At 46.6% G+C, this 25,961-nt stretch overlaps 1 protein-coding gene across 1 annotated transcript; it reads left to right on the forward strand.

Annotated features, from left to right (window-relative positions):
- The first annotated feature begins 542 nt into the window (after nt 1–542).
- Nucleotides 543–25,657, forward strand: LOC146256964 (cilia- and flagella-associated protein 337-like). Its single transcript, XM_084674686.1, has 20 exons — nt 543–611; nt 4,337–4,645; nt 4,826–4,999; nt 5,128–5,211; nt 5,301–5,393; nt 5,808–5,979; nt 7,679–7,846; nt 8,498–8,646; nt 8,874–9,113; nt 9,310–9,474; nt 10,006–10,121; nt 10,782–10,912; nt 16,562–16,774; nt 16,972–17,153; nt 17,662–17,859; nt 22,770–23,050; nt 23,141–23,262; nt 23,338–23,478; nt 24,422–24,575; nt 24,642–25,657. The coding sequence occupies exons 1-20, from the start codon at nt 543–545 to the stop codon at nt 24,679–24,681; spliced, it is 3,201 nt and encodes a 1,066-aa protein (XP_084530812.1). The 3' UTR covers nt 24,682–25,657.
- Nucleotides 25,658–25,961: the final 304 nt, after the last annotated feature.

Consider the following 25,961-nt stretch of genomic DNA (forward strand, 5'->3'; position numbering starts at 1 on the left):
TCACTTGCCTCATACAGTCTAGCACTTAAACATATTCAGTATAATTTTTTTTATATATTATTTTATTAATCGTATTTTTTATTATATTGTATAGCCCTAGTATTTTATTTTGATGTACATTTTCTACATTGTTATTTTGTTCATTATGTTTACATGTTCACGGTAGGCACCTTCCCACCAAAGTAAATTCCTCGTTTGTGACTACTTACTAAATTACGATTAGACACGATTCTGATTCTGAGATAAAACAAATAGACAAATGGCAAAGTTAAATCAGAGATACTTGAGATGTCCGTGCTGTGTGTGTGTCACGACAACACACATGTCAGTTTAGTATGGTTTAGTATGGTTAAACTGATGGCTGACTTTCATCCCAATTTTTACTTAGTAATGGCACGAGATATGTGAATAATTAAACGTCAAATGACGTTGTGTCCTTGGGCAAGGCACTTCACCCTACTTGCCTCGGGGAGAATGTCCCTGTACTTACTGTAAATCGCTCTGGGTAAGAGTGTCTGCTAAATGTAACCATAGAAACCAACATGGCGGCTGGACAGCTGGAAAGCAGATTGAGAATGGAAGACTATGAGAAACTACAAAGCCTCTTCCTGGTAAGAAGTATATATTTGTATGTGCGTGTGTGTGTGTGTGTGCGTGCATGCGGTGTGTGTGTGTCAAGAGACACAGGGTGTGTGTGAAGCGCCTAGTGCAGTAGTGTAGAAGTGCCTGTAGTTAGTGCATGCTGCATGCTGCCCTCTGCTTGTCACTCTCTGCTTTCAGCTACCGCCGCTGGCTAGCCCCCTTACAGGGGGTGAAAGAGGAGCCGAGAGTGTAAGTCTCCTCTGCCAGTACATAGCCTCTCCACCACCAACACTCCTGCAGTGCCTCCTCGCGGCCACACATGGTAACTGGGTACCCTGCGGTCCCAGGTTAAACTGCAGGGGATCTCGGAGCAGCAGTGGGCCCCAGAGATGTGGTGTGCAGGCCCACCATAAGGTGGGCACGCCCTGGCACCCGTCAACCACTGCCCCAGCTATGGGTAAATAGCCCCACTGACTTGTGGGTTAGCCTCTCGAGGCAAGGCTAAGGGAGCAGACCCAGACAGAAAAGCAATGCGCTGGCGGTGCGCAATAGGTAGGCCTAAACAGAGCCAGGACTTCGGCAGCCTCCTGCAGCCTGGATGGGGAACTGGTCGTCCTGGGTTCACCCTTGCCACCAGATTGACCTCACCATGGCGAAGTTAGTGCTACTGGGGATAGCGCACCTCCAACGGCACTCTAAATAATCTCTTTGCGCAGGTATCCACCTCTGACCACGGTGTATACTCTCTGGATCCACATCTGGTTGAAGTCTGGCGGCGTTGGGGCAACTGGCGACGGGAGCAGGTTTGAATAGACTGGGAGCTTCTAGTCAGAACCCTGCACGTCAGCGGCACAGGGTATTGGTCGCTATCCGCTGGGACTGAGTGGCAGCCTATCTCGGCAGCACCCTGTGTGACTGAGCAGCCCCTATTTAGGGACCACACTGCTCACCTCAAACTGAGGAGGGGCCTAGAAAAGGTGGCTAAAAAATGCCCACTCAATTCACACCTGGAAAGGATACCGCACCTGTCGGGTCATTCCACTTCTGCGGTCGAAACAGAAGAAATAAATCCCAAAACCTACAACTGGTAACATGGGATGTGAGAACTCTCCTAGACTCTTATGGAAGGACCGAAAGACCTTACAGAAGAACAGCACTGATTGCGGAGGAGCTGAGACGTCGATATTGCCGCAATTAGCGAGACCAGGCTCCTTGATGAAGGGTCGCTGATAGAGAAGGGAGCCGGTTACACCTTCTGGAAAGGCTACCCCCGTAGGTGGACAACATCTGCACGGTGTGGGACTGGCCATCAGGAACACACTGCTACCAGGACTCACTGAAACACCTGTGAGCATCAGTGAAAGACTGATGACCCTCCGTATCCCCTTGGCGAAGAACCGCTTTGCTACACTCCTTAGTGTGTATGCCCCAACCCTGCCATCCGACACTAAGGTTAAAGACTCATTCTATCAGTCACTGGATGAGGCTATCCACCGGATCCCCAAGACCGACAAAATCCTCCTCCTTGGGGACTTCAATGCTCGTGTGGGGCAGAGTGACAGGATATGGAAAGGAGTGCTTGGCAGGCATGGTATTGGTCAGGCCAATTCAAATGGCATGAGATTACTTATTCTCTGCTCTGAACACAACCTGACCATAACCAACACCATCTTTCAGCAAAAGACCAAATATAAAACATCATGGATGCACCCACGCTCTAAAAACTGGCACCTGATTGACTATGTCATCATGAGACGTTGTGACATCAAAGACGTTCACATGTGCCGGGCCATGAGAGGTGCAGAATGCTGGACAGACCACCGGATGATCATGGCCAAAGTCCACATGAGCGTACGCCACCCCACGCGGAAACAAGGGTCCAGTGGGAGACGCTTAGACTGCGCCCGTCTGGAAGATACCAGCACAAGAAATGAGTTTCGATGCTCCCTGGCTGAAAAACTTGAAAAGCTAGAGCTCATTCTTAGTGGAGAGAATGCCACAGACCAGCAGTGGACCACTATCAGCTCAGCCCTTCATGAAGCAGCAGCCCACACAATCGGCTATAAGACCAAGAATCACCAGGACTGGTTTGACAATAACTCAGACACCATCCGTAACTCGCTGAACGCCATGCACAAAGCACACCAGGCAACACTGAAAAAACCCTCATCGAGTGCCGCCAGACAGCAATGGCATTGCTGCGGAGGCTACTTGACAACATCACAGAGTCATTGCTCCCAGAATCACAGTGTGGCTTCAGAAAGAACAGGAGTACAGTCGACATGGTCTTTACAGCTAGGCAACTTCAGGAAAAGTGCAGGGAGCAACATCAAGACCTGTTTATGGCTTTTGTCGACCTCTCCAAAGCCTTCGACACTGTGCAGAGAGATCTACTGTGGGACATCTTGCTCCGGTTTGGATGCCCTAGCAAGTTTGTTAACATCCTCCGTCAGTTTCATGATGGTATGAATGCTAGAGTGACAATAGCAGGACAAGAGTCTGCCTCCTTCCCTGTGTGCACAGGGGTCTGGCAGGGGTGTGTACTAGCACCAGTGCTCTTTAACATCTTCCTCCTATGCGTCACCCTACTTCTCCATAAGGAAGTTGAGGACAACAGCGGGGTGACAGTAGTTTACAGACTAGATGGTAATCTCTTTAACATCAGAAGGCTGCAAGCAACCACCAAGCTGCACAGAGTGAGGGTCCTTGAGCTGCAGTATGCAGATGACTGCGCTCTCGTGGCTCAGTCCACAGTCCACAAGACCTCCAGGCTGTCCTGGATGCAGCTGTGAAGGCTTAGAGCAGGATGGGGCTGACTATCAACATCACCAAAACAGAAGTAGTCTGTCAGTGGAGCAACAACATCCCATCCACTTCACCCATCTTCAGCATCACTGATAAGCATCTGTCTGTCGTACCATCATTTAAATATCTGGGGAGCATTCTCTCTGAGGACAATAACATCGACAATGAGGTCCAGAACAGAATCCAACAAGCATCAGCTGCCTTTGGGAGACTCAGGCGCCGGGTCTTTCAAAACAAGAACTTATATCTCCATTCAAAAATCTCTGTGTATCAAGCCATTTGCATCACCACCCTCCTCTACAGTTGTGAAGCCTGGGTCACTTACAGCCGTCATGTGAAGTTCCTGGAGCATTTTCACATCCGCTGTCTCCAGCGCATGCTAGGAACCACTTGGCGTGACCGAGTACCACACACTGAGATCCTCAGGAGAGCATGCTGTAAGAGCATTGAGGCCACCATCACCCATCATCAGCTACGATGGCTGGGGCACGTTATAAGGATGCCCCTCAATCAGCTGCCTCACAAAGTGCTGTATGGCCAGCTCGCCCAAGGCCAACGCTCTGCTGGGGGGGCAGAAGAAGCGCTATAAAGATCAGATAAAAACAGCACTGAAGAGGTGTAAAATCAGAACTGGGGACCTGGAGGGCTTGGCTGCTGACCAGGTGTGCCGGGACGGGACAGAAGCGCTGGAGGAAGACAGGACAGCCAGGAGACAGGACAGGCGGGAAAGAAGGCGTAGAGGAAACCCAGCCAAGGTTGCCAGTACCACCACTAGCACATACACATGTCCCACATGTGGCAAAGTCTGTGGATCCAGAATAGGACTGTACAGTCATCAGAGAATCCACCGGTGAAATCAGAAGTGGACGTCATCATCGGCCTCGATGGACAACTACAAGCAAGCAAGCAAGCGTGTGCCTTCTAACCATATTTACCTGTTCCTTTGCAGGATGACGTTGGGAAAACGCTGTCCCTCTCCAAAACTGAGTTTGTTGACCAGGCCCACTGCCTCATAGGACAGGGCTCCAAGGAGGAGTATGGCCACCTATTTGACCGTGTGATTGTCACTCAAGAGCACCGCGGCCTGCTAATGGACAGTGCAGAAAAGAAAGGGGAGTGTCGGACAGATTGGGAGGGGCTGAGTTCCTATCTGCTGTTGGAGCTGTCGGAGAAGGAGGAGCATGCTAGAGCCAAGCGTGTACCTCGCTGGAGAGCCCCTCGAACTCTAACCTCTCCACACCGTGACCCTGTCCAACAGGTAACTGACCAATGGTAACCTTACACATTCGCGGCACCATAAGGACAGGGAACAAGGACAACGACCATGTCAGAGAAACGTCAACAATAATGTCATAAATCAAGCGAACTTCACAAGCACCAAACAGACCCACCAGAGCATGTGTAACTGCTTGTCTGCTGTTCCTGACTGGTCCACTAGGTGGCATACCTGCGTTGCTCCGCCCGCTACCTGTCTGTGAGCAAGGGGGGCACTCTGGGAGTGTGGGGAGGGGAAGACTTCTCCCTCCTCCAAAGCCAGCGCCTCCACAACAGCTCGGTGAGGCCCCGCGACCTCTGGGTGACCTCCATGGTGGTGCTGCACAACGTCAACAAGGTAGCAGTAGGAAGCCTGCTGAGATAAAAAAAATCATGCAAGACATCTTTCTCCTTGTGTGTTTCTTACTTTCTCCCCCCTTCTCTGTCTCTATGTCTTCCTCTCTCTCTGTTCCACCACCCCTTCAGATAGCGGTGTCGTTCACCACTAAGGAGGTGTGTTTCTATGACCTGCTCTCCAAACAGGAGTTCAGCCTCCAGTACAAATTGCAGGTAAAGGACACACATCAACACACACACTCCATCTTAATGGTAGTGTTTAGGTTGGGAGAGGTTGAGCTGAGTGTCTTAGTGCTTTGCAGGGTTTGAGACACACCCCCCTGTGTTTAGACTACTGGGCTGACCCCGCCCACCCTGACCAGGCAGTGCTCACCATAGGAGACACAGGAGGACAGGTGAGAGGTGCGGAGGGAGGGAGGTTGGGAGGGAGGGAGGGAGGGGAGAGCAGTAGGGGAGTGAAGGGGAGGAGGGAGGAGTGGAGAGAAGGGGTGAGGGGAGGGGAGGAGGGAAGGTAAGGAGAGGAAAGGAGGGGACAGGAGGGAGAAGAGGGAGGGGATGAAGGAAGAAGAGGAGAGCAGAAAGGGAGGAGGGCATGAAGGGAGGAGGGCATGAAGGGAGGAAGGTAGTGGAGAGGGCAGGAGGGGAAGGCATGAAGGGGGGGGGGGGCAGGGGGGCAGGAGGGGATGAAGGGAGGAGGCCAGAAGAGCAGGATGGATGAGGGGTGGAGGGGAGTATAAAATAATGAGTACCAACCTTAGTACCAACTCAGACCTTGTGTTTGTGTGTGTGTGTGTGAGTGTGTGTTGTAGGTTAGTGCTATATGCTTCCGGTCAGCTCAGATCTCCCTGTTTGAGAGACCCAGCACAGGGGCGGAGACGGAATCTGACTACATCATCAAGTGGGAGGAGTTAGCACAGGGAAGACATCGCTGCTGCTACACACTCACATACCGAGAGCACGGACAGGCATGGGTCCGCAGAGGTGACACACACACACGGCAAATTGTTCAGCAAGCTAACACATATGGATTAACTTGTCAGCGCCGGGGAGGTGATATTTCCCAGCCTGCTTTCTGTTGACTTGCGTCACCCTAGATTCCTTGAACCTCACCACTATCAATTCATATGTAAATGTGTGACAGGTGTGTGAAGTGCTTACTGTGCTGGTTAAAGTGATGACTGGCCACTTCTACACTGTGACTGGGTCCATGACTGGACAACGATGGCACACCTGCTGACTTCACATTCCACCGTCTGGATGGGATGTCACTGTCTCACCCACCCACCCACCCCCACACACATACACTCCCACCCACACACACATGCATACTGTAGATTTACACACACAAAAACATTGTATATGAACACACATATCAACACTGTAATGCATTTGTGCACAACCTAATGTAACTACACACATATACATACACACCTTGTCATTGTGGATAGAGGTCTGGGTGACTTACTCAACCTGTCACCGCCGGTATGGTTGTGCAATGTTATGAAAATGCACATACACACATGCACGCACGCACACACACACACATGCATGTATGCACACACACACACACACACACATATACACACACACACATAAACTCACACAATAAGAGTTGGAGGTCATTCCACTTAGCAGTGATTGGATCAATCAGATGAAGACCATTGAGTTGTTAATTTGGATTCTGGGCCCTGACAATGACACTCAAAAATGCCCACATGCTGACCTCGCACACACACACACACACACACACACACAAACACACACACACTGACTCACATTCTGAGCTGAAGGGGATCCTCGCATGGGGGATAACAAGAATAAAGTTTTCATAACAACCTCAACAAATATGAAAACAAAGAACAAAAACAAAAAAGGAAACTGAAAAGATGACAGGGGAACATGAAAAGGACTGGCTAATTGAAAGTGTACACACTTTACTGTGAGTGTTTGCGTTACTGTGTGTGTGCTTAGTGTTTGAGCTTATGCATGTGTGTGTGCGTGTACCTCTGGGGTGAAAGCACTTCTTTTGAAGTCCCCCCCAGCCTGCAGAAACAGTGTCTGTTTACGATTAGACATTGGTGGTTATCCAGACCCTCAACCTGCAGGCACACATGCCACCAGAGAGAAAGAAAGAGAGGAGGGAGAGAAAGCAAGGAAGAGAGAGACAAAAAGAGAGAGAGCTAGATTCAAGAGAAGGAAATTCAAAACTGTGGTGATATGAGGAAAAAGGACAGATAGGAAGCGAAAGGGATAGATGAGGCAGAGACAGAAGGAAGTATGTCACCCTTCCATTATAGAGCAGATAATACATTTAGCACTTCTGACACAGTGGCAGGACTCTGAAAATGAGCTGTGACACCTTACAGAAACAATCTTGTTCTTTTGGAAGATTGCGGACTTCTCACTCCTGTCACCCTTTCTATCTTCATTATTTCACACTCACATGCTGTGTCACAGACGTGCGCACGTGTGTGTGTATTTGTAGGTTTGTGACAAAGGAATGTGTGAGTCAGTTGAGCCCCATTGTAAATGCCAGGTCTATCTATTCAGGGTTCTTTCAATCGAATGGGAAAAATCGACCGTCATCGTATTATCAAAAATAATGTACTGTTTGTCAGGCCTCTGCATCTCCACCCTGCATCTGAGTGTTTCCTGTGTGGACTTCTTGTACCCCTCGTAGTGCGTTTCCTTGGCTCCTTAGAGGCCTTTGTGTCATGCAGCACTAGCGCTCAGAGCAGCATGGTGATTGGTTGGCGAGAGCAAGAGGGCATGCCTCTTCGACTTACCGCTTTCCAAACAGAGAAAGGAGCCAATGATCTGGATCACCACCCTGGGCTCAACCTCATCGGTACTAACACCACACACGTTTTTTATGTATCTTGTTTAATGTCAGTGATCAAAACCATGTTGATTTGCATCTGAATTGGTTCTAGACAATATTATCACTGATTGGTTAAAGCCAGTTCAGGTGCTGTCTGTTATGATTGGTTAAAGCTACAGTGGTGCAAATGTTATCCACTTGGATTGGTCAAAGCCACAGCAGGTGCTTGTTAGATGATTTTCTGTCAGAAGAACGGCCAAGGAAAGCACCAAAATGAAAAAGATTTGACTTTGTTTATTAAATCGAGCTGCTCGGATCAGGTCACCACGACAGGCAGAGTGGTTGGCATGAGTGAGAAACATGTCTCTGAGATGGACATTATATACATGAGCTGGACCATACAGATATAGTAACCACCAAAACATGTCCTTAAACGGTACACATTCCACAACTTAAGGCACAAGGAAAACAACACACAGGTGATGTGGTCATAACTCATCGTTTATACTATTGTCTGCATGTTGCCCGTTCCGCAGGTTAAAGTGCACATTCTCCAATCTATATGTGTATTGTCACAAGCCCGCTGCGTGACCTCTTGACCACACCAAGAGACAACCTCACATATGTATAGAAAACCCGTGTATCAGTGCTAATATAATCTGTTGTGATTGGTTACAGCCACAGCAGGGGTAGACAACAAGGTTCTCCTGTGGAACCCCTATGTAATCGTCAAACCTGTGGGCGTCCTCCGAGGTCACCTGACCAGCGTCACCGCCGTACGCTTTGTCCTGGACAAGAAACAGCTGATCAGTTACTCCAAGGACAAGGTGTGTGTGCGTTGAGGAAAGGGTGTGGGGATGGGTATAGCTTAGTGTTGGAGCATTTGAGGTCAGTCCTAGAAGTTGTAGGTTCATATCGCGTTGGGCAAAAGCGGCCTGCAAAATGAATGTAAAAAATGAATTATTATCATTATCATAGAGAAGACTGAGAAGGAGTGGTGTGTGTATTTATACATGGTTTGGAGTATACATTTAGTGTGTGTGTGTGTGTTCAGGTGCTGAGACTGTGGGATGTGTCCAGCCAACTGTGCATCCAGCTGGTTACGGGGCTGTTCCCCAGAACCCAGGAGGAGTGTGTGACCCTGGTGTACCTCCACGAGGAGCGCTCGCGCCTTCTGCTCTCCTTCAACAGCCTCCTCCTCCTCCTGGAAGGTCCGCGCAAGGAGACGGGCCGTAGGGCCCTCAGCCACCACTGCCCTGTCACCTGTGTTATCTACAACAGCCTCTTCAGACAGGTACACACACACACTAAATACGCACTCAAGGCATGTTTTTCTACTTGGTGATCTTGGTGTCTTTCTCCCTCTCTGTCTCTTTCTCTGTTTCCCTCTGTCTTTTTGTGTATCTGTCTGACTCTCTCCTCTCTCTCTTTTTCTGTATCTCCCTCTCTCTCTCTTTCTCCCTCTATCCCCCTCCCCCCCCCTTTGTCAGGTGATTAGCAGTGACTCTGGCTCCTCAGTGGTCTTCTGGCTCCCAGACACAGGTCACAAGGTCAAGCAGTTTCACCGTTGTCATGGCAACGCTGAGATCTCCACCATGGCGCTGGACGGAACACAAACACGCCTCTTCACTGCCGGCACTGATGGAATGGTAAAGGTATGCACAAATACATACACACAGTCACTGACCACCAACAGAAACTTTCACATCTTGACTCTCTAGGAAACTTTTATGTTCTCAGGTAGTTTTCCTTTTGCGTCACAAGCTTTCTCATCTCTTGGTGCTACCAGTATTTGCTTGCTTTTGTTTTGAATCCCCTTAAGGTTGTGTGTCATCTTCCTGTCTGTCTATTTCGTTGTCCATCTATATAGGTTTGCCAAGTCCTGTCCTTGTTTGTTTACGTGTTTGTTGTCCGTCCTCTGACCCTGTTGATGTTCATTTGTTTTTACCTTTACCTACACCGCCCCTAATGTGTCTGACAATCATCCAGAATCTCCACCAGAACCCGGTCTTACACAGCACTTCAAGTCTCATCTTCATTATGGTCACATGACAGTTCTTAGTTCTTCAGGGACAAGCATGCTGACGAGTTATACAGGAACCCGTAGAATTCACACTCGTCTCTTCATCCTCTTTTGCTCTCAGTGCCAGATGGTTCAAGAAGTTTCTGTGTTCTCTGTGTTACAGGTGTGGGACTTTAATGGCCACTGCCATCACTGTCTGGATGCAGGCAGAGAGCAGGCTGTGGAGATCTCCCAGCTGCTGGTGCTCAACAGGAGCTTGTTGGTCATGGGCTGGGGCAGGTGTGTGTGTGAGATTGTGAACCTCATCTTGTCAGTTTCAGATGAAAATGGTCTTAGTAGTTTGCAGTCTTTTAGTCTCAACAACTGTTTTTAGTGTCCATTGTGTGTGTGTGAGAGAGAGTTTGTGGATGTGCTGCTTTAGTTATTACTATCTTCCCAGTTGCATCCATCTCATGATTCCATCTCAAAGAAACAATCCTAGATGTCAGGACATCTAAAGAAAACCAGAGATAGGCTGTGTGTGTGTGTCTTTTCTCCTCCAATCAGATTTACTTTCCTACCCCCTCTCTGCTGTTCTCTCCACCATGTGTGTCTGTGAACACAAAAAGTGAGATGTGTGTGCATCAGCGTGTGTGTGGACGTGTGTCATACAAGACCGAGAAGCATGCAGACATCTGGAGCCTTACTTGCCAAAACACGACAACAGGACAATCACTTCCACTCCTCATCATACTCTCGCTCACCTTCCACCGATGCCTGTGTGTGTGTGTGTGTGTCCATTGAGAACCTAAATTCTTCCTTCTTGTTTGCCCCTCACAACCAGTGCAGTGAGCAATGGCATTGTGCACAATTTTAACCTCCCTCCCTCCATCTCTCTTTCTCTCTCTGCTCTGCTCTGTCTCTCTCACCGTCTCTGTCTCTCTCCCTCCATGTCTGCAGGATGTTAACTGTGTTTCGGCTCCACTCCTTTTCCCAGTTCTTTGTGCAGCCCTCAGAGTGGAAAGGGGGTGTTCAGCATCAAGACCACATTCTGTGTGCTACTTTCCAGCCCCCACAGGCCCTTGTCACAGGTGTGTGTGTGTTCATCATGCCCCCTAAATGGTTGGTTAAAGGTCCTCACCACTTATCCAACATATGTGGGAATACATATGGTTGTGTGTGTGTGTCCCTTTATAATAGAACTTCCATGCCCGAAAGTGAGCATGAGAGAGCTGAAACTGGAGAGGAAAAACAGAAAAAAACACTGATGTGAAAAATATCTGGAAGCAATTAGTTGGTGATTAAAGTAAGCTGTGGTATTATCAAAGAGATGGTGCACCCTGCGTCTCTCTGCTGGGAACCTGTGTTTGTGTATGTGTGTACATGTGCGTGTGCGCACACGCATACAAGAAAGTGACACAGTATGTGTATGTGAGCAACTTTTACAGTGTGTGTGCTTGAAATCACACCATTTTGTGTTTCAGTGTGTGTGTGTGAGAAAGAGAGTGTCACAGCAGTGTGTGTCATCTATCCTTCAGGCCCACAGGATCCCAGCAATGGGCCCTATGAGGCGGTGAACTCTGGATCAACTCTGACTGTTCAATATGGCTGACGCTAGGCGCTAATGCTAACCCACTGAGCGCTTTATGGAAATTAGCCAGCAAAAGCACCAGGGGTTAGGACTATTGACATCCTGCCACATTTTAATGTAGAGCTTGAATTATACATGCTTCCAACCTCAAGCTAATACAGAGACCCACTGCACCTTTACACTAAAGCTAGGCAAAGTGTTTCCATTTGTTATGAGAGGCAAAATCTGATTTAATTCAAATGTACATTTAGCAGACGCTCTTATCTAGAGCGACTTACAGTAACTACAGGGACATTCCCCCCGTGGCAAGTAGGGTGAAGTGCCTTGCCCAAGGACACAATGTAATTTGGCATGACCGGGAATCAAACCAGCGACCTTCTGATTACCAGCCTGATTACCTAACCGCTCAGCCACCTGACTCCCGTAGCTTATGATGTGCAGGCGTGTATCGATTTTCAGGAAGTGATGAATGTTCTTGAGCTTTAGATGTAGTTTGGTCAGGTACTGGTGGAATAGAGAAAAACAGAAGACTTAGGTGACTTTTATGACCTTCAACCCAGTTGAAGCCGGGGATAAGTACATAGGAGAGGAGATGGAAGGATGGAAGAAGGGGGGTGAGTGAAATAGCAGAGCAAGAGGTTACATCGCATGAGCGACAGACAAATGCAGGGAAAGTGGAGGTAAGATGGGGCTGAGATAGGAAGGAGAGAGAGAGAAAGCGATAAGAGTTTGGACACAAACATTAAGCAGACGCTCTTATCCAGAGCGACTTACAGTAAGTACAGGGACATTTCCCCTGAGGCAAGTAGGGTGACGTGCCTTGCCCAAGGACACAACATCATTTGGCACGGCGGGGAATCAATCCGGCAACCTTCTGATTACTAGCCCGACTCCCTCACCGCTCAGCCATCTGACTCGCTATTAAAGCTGTCTCTCTCTATCGCACATATAAACTTTGCCACCCCACTAGACACTCTTAATCTGCATTCCCCATTTACCTCCTCCTGCAGCCCTGCCCCCCAAAACATGTGGATGATCCTAATGCCCAAGTAAAATTATGTTTAGTCTGCTCAGCATTTGAGACAGGAAATGTCCCTGTCTACGCAGTCCCTCAGGCGTGTTTGCCTGTTTGTGCGCGCATGTGTGCGCATGTGCACGTATGCCGGTGTGTCAGAGAGTGCACATGTCAGCGTGCGTGCGTGTCTTGGGGAGACTCAGAACGCGAGAGAACATTTGGCTGTCGGGGTTGTGGGACTTGACTCTCCTCCTCATTAGTATTCAAACTCTGTGGAACGTTCTGGTTGGCCGCCCATCGCTGCCCAACACTCAGAGTCTGACACAGCAGGGCACAGTTCTCACAGTTCTCTCCTCCAGCTCATCTCACACCCCCTTCCTTTCTCCTCATCCCTTCTCCTCATCTCCCCATCCCTTCTCCTCATCCCCCTATCCCTTCTTCTCATCCCTTCTCAACTTCTCCTCATCCCTTATCCCCTCTCCCCTTCACCTCATCCCCCATACTTTTTCATTGTAAACCCTCCACATCAAAGACAAATTGTACAGATGTGATGAAAAGTTAAATGACACTCCTGAAAAATGTAAATATGATATTTAAATAATCTCCTCTGGCAGTCTGGTTAACTTAGTCATAGTCCAAGGACACTGGACCCAGAATCAATGCAAAATGTATGTGTGTGTCATTTTGTGTGAATGTGTAACGTCAATGCAATAGGCCATGCTTGAATGTTGAGTAATATAATTATGTCCGTGTATGTGTCAGAGCATGGCACAGAGACGGCATTTCAGTGTCCTGATGCCAACACGTTCCAGGTCACAGGTCACTGTCCTCCTCTCACTCTCTAGATTCCAAGTCAATTCATCTCTTCCTCAATTCTCTCTATCTCACTCTCTCTCCAGAGAGAAGAGAGTAAAGAGAGGTGGAGACAACGAGAGGGAGGTATAGGAAAGAGAAAGAGAGTTACAGAGAGAGGCACTGATCCCAGTCTGTGAATATGACTGGCCTCTGGGCAGCATGAATAATGCAGCAGGCTCACACTCTCATGAGCTTCATACATCCTATTGCTATCCCCACCTTTCTCTTTCTCACACACACACACACACACACACACACATACACACACACACACACACACACACACACACACGCACACACACACCTACTACTAATTATCTCCGCTGCTCAACTCCTGAACCTGAAAATGCAACTTAAAGCAGTGCAGTGCTGGGTCCAGATCAGTAGCTCCAGTATAACACCCTGCCCATCTGAACACTTGTAAGGCCGGAGACGCTTGTGTTTGTCCCCGGCTGTAAAACAATTTGATTTGATGGCATATACCGTTACCTATAACTTCAAGCGTTAAAAAGTCAATGAAATGAATCTCGGATTCATTCATTCCTTCTAGCATTTGTTAGTGGTAGAAGTTGTGAATGTAATTGGGGTGTGCTTGCCTTCGGCGAGCACAAACCATTGTTATCTCACATATATATTATTTATTATTTATTGTTTCTTTTCGCCCCCCTAAGGATGCCTCAATATTTGGACTACATAGACAACGGCGATGTCAAAAGGTTCGTCTCGGTAGCGATTGCGTTGGTTGTATTGGGATTTATGTTCCATTGCACGGTTTAAGTAGAAATTACGTTTTTGTGGCAAAAAGTGAAGCTAACGGTGGCTAACTTGCTAGCCACAGTCACTGACGCCACTAACGTCACCAACGTCACGAAAACTCGCGTGACTATCTCTAGCAGAACATTAGTTTCCCATCTGTTAACTTGGGGGATACTAATCTGCAAGGCAGCTGCAGAAACGCCACAAGCAAAGAGGCCAGGGTGATATTTAATCATTTTACTTTGTGGTGTGAAACATAATTGTGAAATGTAATGTACAATATTAGCTGATATTATTAAGTAAGTAGGCCCACATCTACTTTCGGAAACGGTAGTCTACTATTTCACTGAAGCATTAGCATCATGACATTAGCCTCTGTTGCTTGGGCAACACATACTACAGTGGTCATGATGCATCTGTTTTCAATCGTTAAAATAAACATTCCTCACAAATACGTTTTTGTTGTAGGATTTATTTTGACATTAATAAACGATTTGTTGGTGAAATGACCATTACCTGTGGTTTCAAATCAGTGTGGCGGCTCACTGCAACGCTGTAGCCTACCCGAGACACTAATGAGTAGCTAACAAAAACATATCTTTAGAGATGTTTAGAAAGTCAAACGGCGACGGAACATGTTTGGCTTTCCCCTTACTCAAAAGTTTTTCAATAGGTAAAAGTATCTGACTACTAACCTGAACTTCATTGCCACAGCCTAAACTTTGTCAATGTCAAAACTTTGTCTGTTCATGAAAATAATTAATGTCAGCCTGCTTCAGCCTTGCTTAGCTGTAGGATATACATTTTACTGGGTCTTGCTGCGCTGCTTGATTTATTGAAATTATTATGAAATGTTATGTTTTACTAGCCATTTGCCTTCTTAAGCAAATCACAGTATTTCCCACCCCTCATGGTGTAACTGAGACGACCGTAAATAGCCTAATTCATCTTTCAAGTAATAAGCCCCCGTTGAAGTGTTGAGCAGGAAATTAGCTGGTCTGTAGAGATCTTGGGTTGGTGGTTTTACTGATGCAGAATTCGCTCAAATAAAATCGATAGACGTAACGAGTGGCACATAACGTGAAGTAGGCCTAACATTGCATTTTATTTTGTTTGAGTTTTAATAACTTGTCCAGTGCATCGGGGCTAGTAGCACTAGCCTAAATTGATCTTCCAGACTTGCCGTAAAAAAAAAATGTACTCTTCCCGGACAAGCCTTAGCTACATGGCTAGACTGTTGATCCAGATCAGAATCCATCATATCTTGGACACTCAAAATCAGCGAATCTTGCAGCCAAATCAAGTAGCCTATATTTATAGGCCTTTATATGGCTACAAACTTCTGCTCGGTTTCTAGCTGGCTACTTGTTACCAAGTTACAACTTTGTTGCAGGGGCATTCTTTGTCTACATTGCGAGCTAACAGTGTCCGGTAATTATGTCGCTATATATAATGATGTTAAACCGAGACCACTAAGCCCTCAAAGAAAATGTAAGGTCAAAGAAACAAAAGAAAGGTTTGAGGTTACTCTGAAAATTATTAATAAAATAGGCTTCTAATATTAAACTGCTAAATCCTTCTCTAACTAGGCTCCTCTATGATGCATAATGAAACTTAACGTTTTTTAAGTAATCAATAAGCCTACGCTTGCCCTCATTACTCAAATGATGCCGTTCAGGGCGTTCAAATTACATAATAGGGCGATGATAGGAGGATAATAGGACATAATAGGGCAACCAACAAGTTGTTTATATCTGATTACAATTTAATAAGTTATCTAGCTCTGCATCTTCATGAGCTACATTTGGCCTCCTTCTCTTCCAACCAACCAGTATCACCTCTCCTCCATCTGAGTGATGCATGTCATTTTTACAAACTTATTATCAAGGGAACACAATGGTCAGAACTGTAGTCATACACTTAAATGCTTTTTGAAATATGTAAACACCAGGAGTGTATGGAAAGCTGGGGCAGCCACAAGCACACCCTCACAATTTCCCCAGAAATTGTATGCTCTCTAGTTTAACATTACAGTCCCTTTGGTGCAAACAAACAACTGTCCCAGACAAGTGTCTGAGTGACCAGTGACAAAGGTCTTTATCATTCAGGTTTCTACCAATACAGCCCTACACACTCAACAGCTCTCTGTGTTGAAAGTACATTTCCCACTTCACTGGATGAGCCTCACGGGATGAGCAGATGGTTGGAGGGAACAGATGTGTGTCCCAGTTTCGAAAGCATTATGAGGGCATTGAGGTTTAGGAGGGCTGGGAAAGTTAAGTTTGTTAGGGGCCACTTGTGACATTTTGAATACATTTTCATGAAGTTAGATCCACCCTGGATATTTCCTCCTTGCCTGCATCTTAGATTTGGTCAAAATGCTTTTTCCTTTTGTAAGAATATTTCCCAGTTTTTCCTCTGTTTCTCCCCACCCACTCAGTGAAATAAAATATGCCTCTTATCGAATGCACTGTACCCAGGTGAATTGTATGTTGTCGTCCCGTTCACTTCCTCTGTGCACAGGAAGTTATGATGGTGAGATCACAGTATGGAACAACAGCACAGAGAAAGCTCTGAGAAAGCTCCACCCACCTCAGAGAGAACCCGGTGTGACTGGGCTGGGTCAGAGCCAAGGCCATGCCTCCAGGGCCACGAGCAAGGAAGGGCCAGAGAGCACCGATGCTGTTACCAGACTCTACTTCTTGCCTGGGCGGGGCAAAGGCTTGGGGTCCACAGGTGAGAGATGATGTCATAAAGTTTCAACTCATGTCCAGACATGATATCACTACTGTTTTATGCTGCTGTCTTGTTTTTTTTTATTGTTTGTTGTTGTTTACCATTCAAGTTTACTCTCCTTTATCCTATTGTGTTATATTCTGGTCCATTATTAGACTAAAAGCAGTCTGATCTGGTGTATATATGGGTTTGTCTAGGCTGTGCAAACCTGGTCTCCTGTGGTGGTTCTGGTGTGGTGCGGTTCTGGAACACGGTCGGTAGCAGCTTGGTCGGAGAGTTCACTGCTCATAGAGACGCAGGAGCAATCATTATGACTGTGAGCTCCTGCGGTCGATACCTGGTGACTGCTGATATAAACCTGAAGGCCTGGGACATACTGGTGGGTGTCTGTGTGTCAGAGAAAGACAAAGCGGGAGAATGAGAAAAACAATAAAAAGAGAAACAGAAAACAAGGAGGAGAGAGTGATAAACAGGAAGAAACTAATAGAGAAATTAACAAAACAAGGTTTAAAAGCTGATGAGGGAGATTAAGAAAACAAGCAAACAGGAAGGCTGAAAGAAAACCTGACTTAAAAGGGATGCTACAAGATACTGCTGACAGTAAATATGACAATCTGATCATGTTTGTCTGTCTTTCCTTGAGAGTACAGAAGATGACTGGCAGGAGAGATAGTGATGTCTGTCTTTCAGGAATACTACTATCATCTGCTACATAAGAAATGAACGTAATGTCAGAAACGACAGAAGTTTTACATATAGCTGATACAACAGCCCATAACAATTTACCATGGTTGTTAGTGCCACTGTGTTCTAAAATCAAAATATATTGAAGTCTCCAAACACCAAAAGGTCTGCTTAACCAATTGGCTGGTTTACCTGTCCATCAGAACTACTGCCTCCAACCTGAAGAAGGAGTGACCAATGATGCTCCGGAGCTGCTAGGTAGGCTACGCCCACACCTGGACTGTGTCACTCACCTGGAGACCTGCATCCATGGCGACAGACTCCTCCTCCTCTCGGCCTCGTCCGACTGCTGTGTGGCCCTCAGCTACCTCCCTGGACACACAGTGGGCATCTTTGGGCAGGTAAAATGAAGGGTCTTATTTTGTGTTTTAACTCAACACATTATGGCATGTGTATTTGGGACTACTGCCGCAATACAGCATGTTCAAATCAGGTCCCTTTCATGAGATACACCTAGTTAGACAGCATAGAAATTACCCCAAGTTCATGAGCAGTGGGTCCTGTGTGGTGTGTGTGGTTTGAGAAATGGAAGCCCAACATCAGCCTGATTTGAGAAAAGTGTGGTTTTTGGAAAGGCATCCACATTAGGTTAGCGGATAGCCTCGGGCAGTGTGTGAGAGTGCGTATTTACTCCTTTTAGCTAGCCTTAGGGCCTGCTGCTGTGGAACCCCTCTCTAACAGAACTCTCAGTCTGTCAGAGTTCTCTGTCTGAGAACTTCTCTGCTCTTGCTGGCCATGTGAGTGGGTTTTGGACTAAGTTTTATTTACTCATGTCTGCATGCCGATGGTGAAACTTCATTTGACATTGAAATGAAGTTTGAAATCCATGGGTCCTGTTGATGTCAAAGGAAATCAATCAAAAATACTCTACTTATTTTCCTGAAGCAATTATTTTTAGAGTCTTTGGCAATTTTTCATGATGAACCTGTTTGACTGTGCCTGGACATTTTACATCTACATCTACATTTTATTTTATAAGCAGGTGCTTTATCCAAAGCGACATATACATAAGTGCATAAAGAACATATACAAGAAAATTGTTGCAACAGTATATGCAATGGTTAACTGACTGAAACTTACTGTTTTTCACCAGGCACAGTGCAACAGTTGCATTTTCTCAACGACAGCGCATTAATAAGATTCCAACTACCATATTACCGTATTTTTTGGAAATAAAACTGCGGTTTATACCCCGATTTAAAATCTGTCTTTTGGTGGTACGGTTTATATTTCGAAACGGCTTATAACTAGTTTTTATAACAAAACAACAGTAGAAACACGTTTTTCGAGAATGCTATTTAAGGAGTAGCACATATGTAATCGTTCAAATGCAAGTCTCATTGCGTGACGTCGCATATATATGCGATTTGAACATTCCAACTGAATATTTTCCCATGGACAAAAACTATGCCACAAACACTTTTGTATGGCTTCAAAATGTACTAATGAGAAAGCTAACAAGTAACAGTAGCAGGTAATAGTATTGCTACGAGTATTGTGCCAGCTAACTTAGCCCGGAAGCTAACTAAAGCTAGCTAGCTTCTGTTTCGGAAAAATAACCTACGCTTTGGGGACCGTCGGAAATATTTATAACTCACGCCTCTAAAGGTAAATTAAGCAATATAGTGCGAGTGGGGTTGATAAGGGATATTCCCACGGGTGGTGTTCGGCGTAGAACATGGACTTAATGAAGTGTAGACGCCGCATTGACCGCTACTGCCTACTGGCGCTGACGAGCCATGGGGCCGCCATTTTGGAAAGGTCAACCGCTCCACTCAGTGTAATCTGTTCGGCTGGGGCAAGGAGCTGTCAGCGCATTTAATTAATCATACCGAACTGAATACCAAACTGATTTTCACGCGGCTTGCTTTGCTGCAAAGGTCATACATTTAGCTATGATACAGGACATGGTTATTCTTTTCACAAAATAAAACCAATAGTATGGTAATGTAAAATTTTACTTGAGAAAAGTAATCCCCCGAGCTCTGTTTGCGATTGTCCGCCGATTTAAGCAGGAATATGCTGCACAGTGCTGGTATCTTGTTTATTCTGATGCTAGGCAACTAGGAATTTTCCCTTTCAAAGATGGGGACCGCATTTCTCGTGCCCAGCTGCCAATGCGGAGTCTACTCTTTGTTATGTCTATGGCGTAGAATATCCCTTACCGACTCCAGGCTTTGACTTGTCCCTGTTGTTATGGTTACTTATTTGTATCAACGGGAATGTTTCATCTCGGAGTGATTTATTATTAGCTGTGAAAAGTCAGAGTTGGGTTTTTCTGGGATATTTCAACTCATGGAACCAGGAGCAAATCTAGGTTCCCACTTTTGGGAAGCCTATATAAAATATATTCTTTTTCCTGTGACCCAGCAAACCTAGGGGGGTCTTGGGTCCCCCAGAAGAAATGTTTGAAAATATCCTTTTAAATAGTGTCCTCTAGTGGTGTTATGGTCTCTCTCTCTCCTGCTATCTGGTACCTCTCAGGTGTGGTGCGTTTCCAGCTGATGACGTGGGCGTGTCCATCAGGAGAGCTCCATACCCTTAAGAGTGTCAGTTTGTATGTGTTGGTGGAGGGAGGTTTGGGAGCTTTGTTTGTTTGAGTTAGTTATGGTATTGTAGATAACTGTGCAAGTTGTCCGTTTGTAGACCTACTGTGTTTGTGACCCTGGTCTGTGGAGTGGGGCTAGGTAAGATACCCTGGGGTTTACATACACCCGTAGGTTACTCTCTGTTTTATACACTAGGCTAGAAGCCAGTGGCTGTCACCCTGTGTATTGTAGCAGTGAGGTAAGTTGTAGGGACAGGGTAGTGTAATGTGATACTGTGAGATACTAAGTCTACTGTGATATGGTGAGATACTAAGTGTAATGTGATACTGTGAGATACTAAGGGTAATGTAATACTGTGAGATATTAAGTGTGATATTAGGGAATTAGGGTAGGGAAGCTCAGGGACTCTTTGTTTATTTCTTTGATTTGGCAGACCGCTGGCAGTGCCCTACTCCTAACCTTTTGCCTGTTGTCCTCCCTCCCTATTGTTTGTGAGTTTATGTACAGGTATATGTGTACTTATTAAAACCGTGTACACGGCATTCCTGGTTGTGGCGTACACTTATTGGCGCTACCCTCACCACTGCGCGGCCTAGGGCAGTTGCGTGCTCCTCCTCTCCTGAGCCATTGGAGGGGGCGTAACAGTTGGGGGCTCGTCCGGGATCTAAGTACAAGCCTTCGGTCCGCACGTTGGTGAGCGCTGCGGGTGGTTGGCGTGGTGGTGAGCCACGTTGGGTAGCTTTGTTGTGTGTGTGTGTGTGTGTGATGGCTGCCTTGGCCGTGTCCTCTTTTCTTGAGGAGCCTTCCGTGGTCCTGCTAGAGACGCTGCGTGTTGAGGACCTTCACACCATAGCGGACCACTACGGTCTGGAGCCCCCGAAGCAGGCCCGTAAGGCTGAGCTCCTGGCCTTGGTCAGGGAAGGTTTGGAGGAGAAAGGCGTGTTGGTTGGGGGGAAAGGAAGACGTGGAGGATGTCGAGGGACAAACGCCACCTCCGTCTCCGGGATTGTCGACAGACAGCGTTAGTGCTACTCCTGGTTCTCTTGCGGCTAAACTCAGGGTGAGGTTGGCCCGGCTGTAGGGCGAGAGGAAAGAGCAAGAGCAGGCCAGGCTGTTTGAATTCGAGCTGGAGAAACGCAGGATAGACGCTGAGGCAAAAGTTCGGATGAGACAGCTCGAGTTAGAAGCTGGCGTAAACAGCGGCCCTCCACCAAGCCAGACGCTCCAGTTTGACGTGAGCAAGAACATAGCTCTGGTTCCGCAGTTCAGAGAGTCGGAGGTGGATGCTTATTTCGGCATTTTCGAACGCATCGCTACTTCCTTGAAGTGGCCCAGAGACGTTTGGCCGGTGCTGCTGCAGTGCAAGCTGTGCGGTAAGGCACAAGAGGTTGTGTCGGCCTTGTCACTTCAGGACGGTTTGCAGTACGAGTGCGTAAAAACTGCAGTACTCCGCGCTTATGAATTGGTCCCCGAAGCGTATAGGCAGAGGTTTCGGGCTCACACGAAAAGCCTGGGAAAAACTTATGTCGAGTTTGCTAGGGAGAAGCAAACGCTGTTTGACCGGTGGTGTGCCGTTAGCATGGGCAGTGACTTTTTTCTTCTCTCCGGGAGCTAGTATTGTTGGAGGAGTTCAAGAACAGCCTTCCAGAATGGTTGGTAGTGTACATAAATGAGCAAAAGGTAGCGACATTGTCTCAAGCGGCAGTGCTGGCTGACGAGTTTGCCCTGACGCATAGGGCAGTGTCTAGCGAGCCCCTTCCCCAGTTTCGGGGTGTCGCTGCCTCTAGTACTGTACTGGCTAGGAGCGCTTCTCTGCCTCCCCCACAAGGTCTTCGCAGCGAGGAACGCGATTGTTTCTATTGTCACCGGAAGGGACACATCATGGCAGACTGTGGGGAGCGATAGGCTTTTCCTGACACGTGGGGGCCTGGTACGCCTTTCTTTAGTCGTATGTACAACAGGTGCAACTTAGATGTCAAGCACAAGAAGGGAGCTGATGCTGTACTCGCTGACGCCCTTTCCTGTGTGTGGAGTCCTTAGGCAGCCCGCGCAGCTGTCTGTGTCTGGGTTTTAGGAAGAGAAATGAACAAATGTAGATAAAAAATAAAAAACTTTTTTTTAATTTATGATTTTTTTGGGGGGGGGTCTAATGAAACTTTTGAGGGGGCTCCAAAATAGGGCTAGATACGCCCATGCATGGAACGTCTCTTGTCCAATCAGAAACAGCTAAATAAGTCGATAAAACCCAATTGTTTCATAGTATTAGTTAATTCCCGGGAAATAGAAAACATACATTACGTACTTACTTTCTTTTGTTTTCAAAGTGTGTTACACAACGGCATGCTGTAAGATCGCCTATCCTCTGCATTGCTTGGGATAATTGTTCCCGTATCAAGTGCTGCATATACTCCAGTGCGGTTTATACTCAGATTTACAAACACAAAGCTCCCATTCTGGTGGGGTGCGGTTTATAGAAAATTTGACTTATTTTCAGAAAAATACGGTATATTATACATTGCAACAAAAATAGTAGTTTGCAACATAAACTAAGTTGAGTGCAGTCTTTTACAAGAATGCTACACCGCATAAAATACAACATGTAGAAAAAGTACAAATTCACACGTACCACAAAACGTTCTGTAAGTGCAGCTTCGGGTGCTCGTGGTCAAATCTAACATGCTGTTACACCCTCACTCCACCAGGAGGAGCACTGGCGCCTTGATGGCCCAGGGGCTACAACCCCAATGCAGGGGGCACAGGGAGGGCCCACACAAGGGGCAGGATCCTCCCCCAGCCTGGGGGGCGTTCCCTCTGTGCCTGGCACCAACCCCCCAGAGGAGGAGGGAGTCATGCCGGAGGCTGTGAAGGCAGAGGAGGAGAAAGGGATGGAAGGAGAAGAGGAGAAAGGGATGGAAGGAGAAGAGGAGAGAGAGATGGGGGGAGAAGAGGAAAGAGGGATGGAAGGGGAGTCGTCTGTATCCAGGTGAAAATACTCTGTACCTTGGGCATAAACTTGGGCTTTATAGAACTCATACTAACATGATGTTTTGGTGTGTGTGTGTGTTTTTTTCAGTGTTTCCAGCATGTCTCATAGCTCCAGTTGCATTTTAGGGAGAAGCTTTAAGAAGAGGCTGGACCTCAGGGTGATTGACAGCCGACCTGTCCGCAAGGAGACACTGCTGAACTCTGAGTTTGGTAAATCCTGGCAGAGTTGACTGCTGAATGGTTCCTCTCATCTTCCTCCACTGATCTCTGTGTGTGTGTCCTCAGGTATATTCAGTGGCCTTCACATGGAAGATCTCCAGTCTGTAGCAGAGCTGTCCAGACCAGACTTTGTGAGTCATCCTCACCTTTACTTTAACAGAAAGCAGGAGAGCAGCCCAATTCTACCTGAGAAGACACACACCGAGGGTATGGACACACACCCACATACAAACATACACCCACACCCACACATATGACAGATGTTACGGACATACACACTCTGGGGTAGATTTACTAACACTGCGCAGTTTAAGTTGCGTCTGTTTATGCGACTTTGGTAATAGCGCCCGCTATGCTTCCTCATTTTGCGTAATTTTTATCAAACTTGACACCCATCAGGCAATTTGCACATACCCTCTAGCGTAATTAGCGCGCCTCTAAAAGAACAATGGGCCCGCATGTATTTATCAAGGATCTCCCTATGGGAAAAAGAAAGCGCAAGCTTAAATTTAGTGATGTGCATGAAGTAACAGCAAACCTGAACATATTACAGGGCAGAACATTTACGTGTATTCATTAGCAGACGCTTTTATCCAAAGCGACTTCCAAGAGAGAGCTTTAAAGAAGTGCACAGGTCAATGATCATAAACAACAAGACATTACGGGTAACCAAAACATGAAGCATACAAACACGAAGAATATCCACACCCTCTGAAAAAATTGGCCTATGCCTTCGCCTTGCTTGGATCACTGCTGCCATTGAATAAGGTAAATTTGTACACACAGGAAAATGCGCTTGTGGTTTAGACCTGCTTTTAAGAGGCGGATAATTTCCTCCACAGAATAGAGGTGCGCTCTTACTGGCAGTCTTTGTAAATACCGCAGAATATATAATTAGGCGCACTTTACGCGTCTCCTCCCACCTTTTTGGGTGGAACTCCCACTTTCTCCACGACCCTCCCACGAAGGCATATTGAAAGCGCAACTTGTCTGTTCCCGCTCATGTGGCAGACAATCTATGATTTTACTCAAGTGCGCCCTGTTTGTAAATAGCCCGCTCTGTTTCACACACACACACGCACGTGCATGCGCACACACAGACACACACCCTATCTTATCTTGCTCTCTCCTCCCATGTGTGTTATCACAGCAGTGAAAGCAGTGTTTGATGAGCACAGCCTGTTCCCTAAAGAGCTGTTGGATCTGAAAGACGGCCTGAGCCATGGAGACTTACGGAACAATCGGGAAGAGAGGACGAAGTGCAGGGAGCGGAAGGCTGGGAAAGGGAGAACTCCGAAAGACAGGTTAGACCCGACACTTAAAAATGTTTCAAACAGCAGCCCAATAATCTGTTACTTTTGTCTCATCAGAAACCCAAAGGGAAGTGTATCAGGGACACCTTTCAAGTGAAAACCAACACATACACTCTGGCTTCATGTGAGATCAAGATCGCCACCACTTTGCCTTCAAGAGTTCCTGACAGCTGCCGTTCAGATGAAGGATGATGTCTGCTAGCAGGTGGCTCTTGTTAAGGAGCTCAAACACACTCAAACCCAGTCATCCTAGGTCACTTGAACATGTCATGCTGGTTGAACTGAAGACAGTACACACACCCTCACAAACACACACACGTTTGTCCATGCTTATAATTTGTATAGATTTAACATCATTACACTACTGTTGCAACTTTTATCATCTTCCCATAGTTGCATCCATTAAGCTGCATCAGACATGGCTAATCAACTCCAGGTTGTTCCTTAGCAGACACCATAGTCAGAATGGGAAGATGCTGCATTTAAAGGAGGTGTATTTTATTAGTCTGACATTTAATGGTATGTGACTTTTAGACTGTAGCCTATAAAATGGGTTGGGTTTATGTGTTAGAAATAGAAGCTGCAGACTAATGCCATCTCATGCTATGCTTCTCTTTCTTTATCGTTGTGTTACCCTGTGTGTTCTGTTAACCCCACCCTGACCTTGTGCTCCCAGCCACGACCACATGGCCCAAACTTGATGTGTTTTCTTACCAAATGACTAGTGGTTCTGATGTTGGTCTTTCTCCACATGGCGCCATTGGCATCTTTGAGACATAAATAGCTCTCTTTGTTGTGTTTACATCCCATTCTCAGGATTGGCTATAATGCACAGTGCCTGACTGGGGTCTGCGGCCTCCAGAGTTATGTTTGCTAGGCTTGGCCATTAAGTAGGATGACCAAGGATCATTTTTGTACTGAAGAAACTGTTTTCCAAGTAATTATGTGGGGCTACTTTATTGGCCTGTAAACTGTATACGAATGCCCATGATTGTGTTTTTTCTTGTATTCTGTTTTGAATGTGTGTATGTTGATGTTTACTGCCAACAAAACAGGCATGCCATCCAAAACAATTATTGGGATCAGAATGACTCAATTAAGGAGAAATACTAGATGACAGAGAATGGCGTCCCCCTCTTTGTCCCTCCCTCCCTTCCTCCATCCCTCCCTTCTTCTATCCTCCTCGGTCCTTCCCTCTTTCCCTCCTTTTTTCCCTCCCTTTCATCCTTCTCCTCCTTCCCCTTCCCTGCCCTCTCTATCCTTCCCTCCCTCTCTTCTTATTGCTTCATAGAGATCTGACCAATCCTAGGGGATAGTACTCACAGCTAAATGACTATGAACTCTCCTTCCCACCATTATCACTCTCTGGAACGATCC

The sequence above is a fragment of the Hypomesus nipponensis genome, chromosome 15 (genome assembly GCF_054491055.1).
Source record: "Hypomesus nipponensis isolate SF chromosome 15, ASM5449105v1, whole genome shotgun sequence".
Taxonomy (NCBI): domain Eukaryota; kingdom Metazoa; phylum Chordata; class Actinopteri; order Osmeriformes; family Osmeridae; genus Hypomesus; species Hypomesus nipponensis.

Bases quoted from the DNA above. Each gene is read 5' to 3' on its own strand.
- LOC146256964 (XM_084674686.1), top strand. From the start codon at position 543: ATGGCGGCTGGACAGCTGGAAAGCAGATTGAGAATGGAAGACTATGAG. The intron at 612-4,336 runs GTAAGAAGTATA...GTTCCTTTGCAG, and splicing joins AACTACAAAGCCTCTTCCTG to GATGACGTTGGGAAAACGCT. The intron at 23,263-23,337 runs GTAAATCCTGGC...GTGTGTCCTCAG, and splicing joins ACTGCTGAACTCTGAGTTTG to GTATATTCAGTGGCCTTCAC.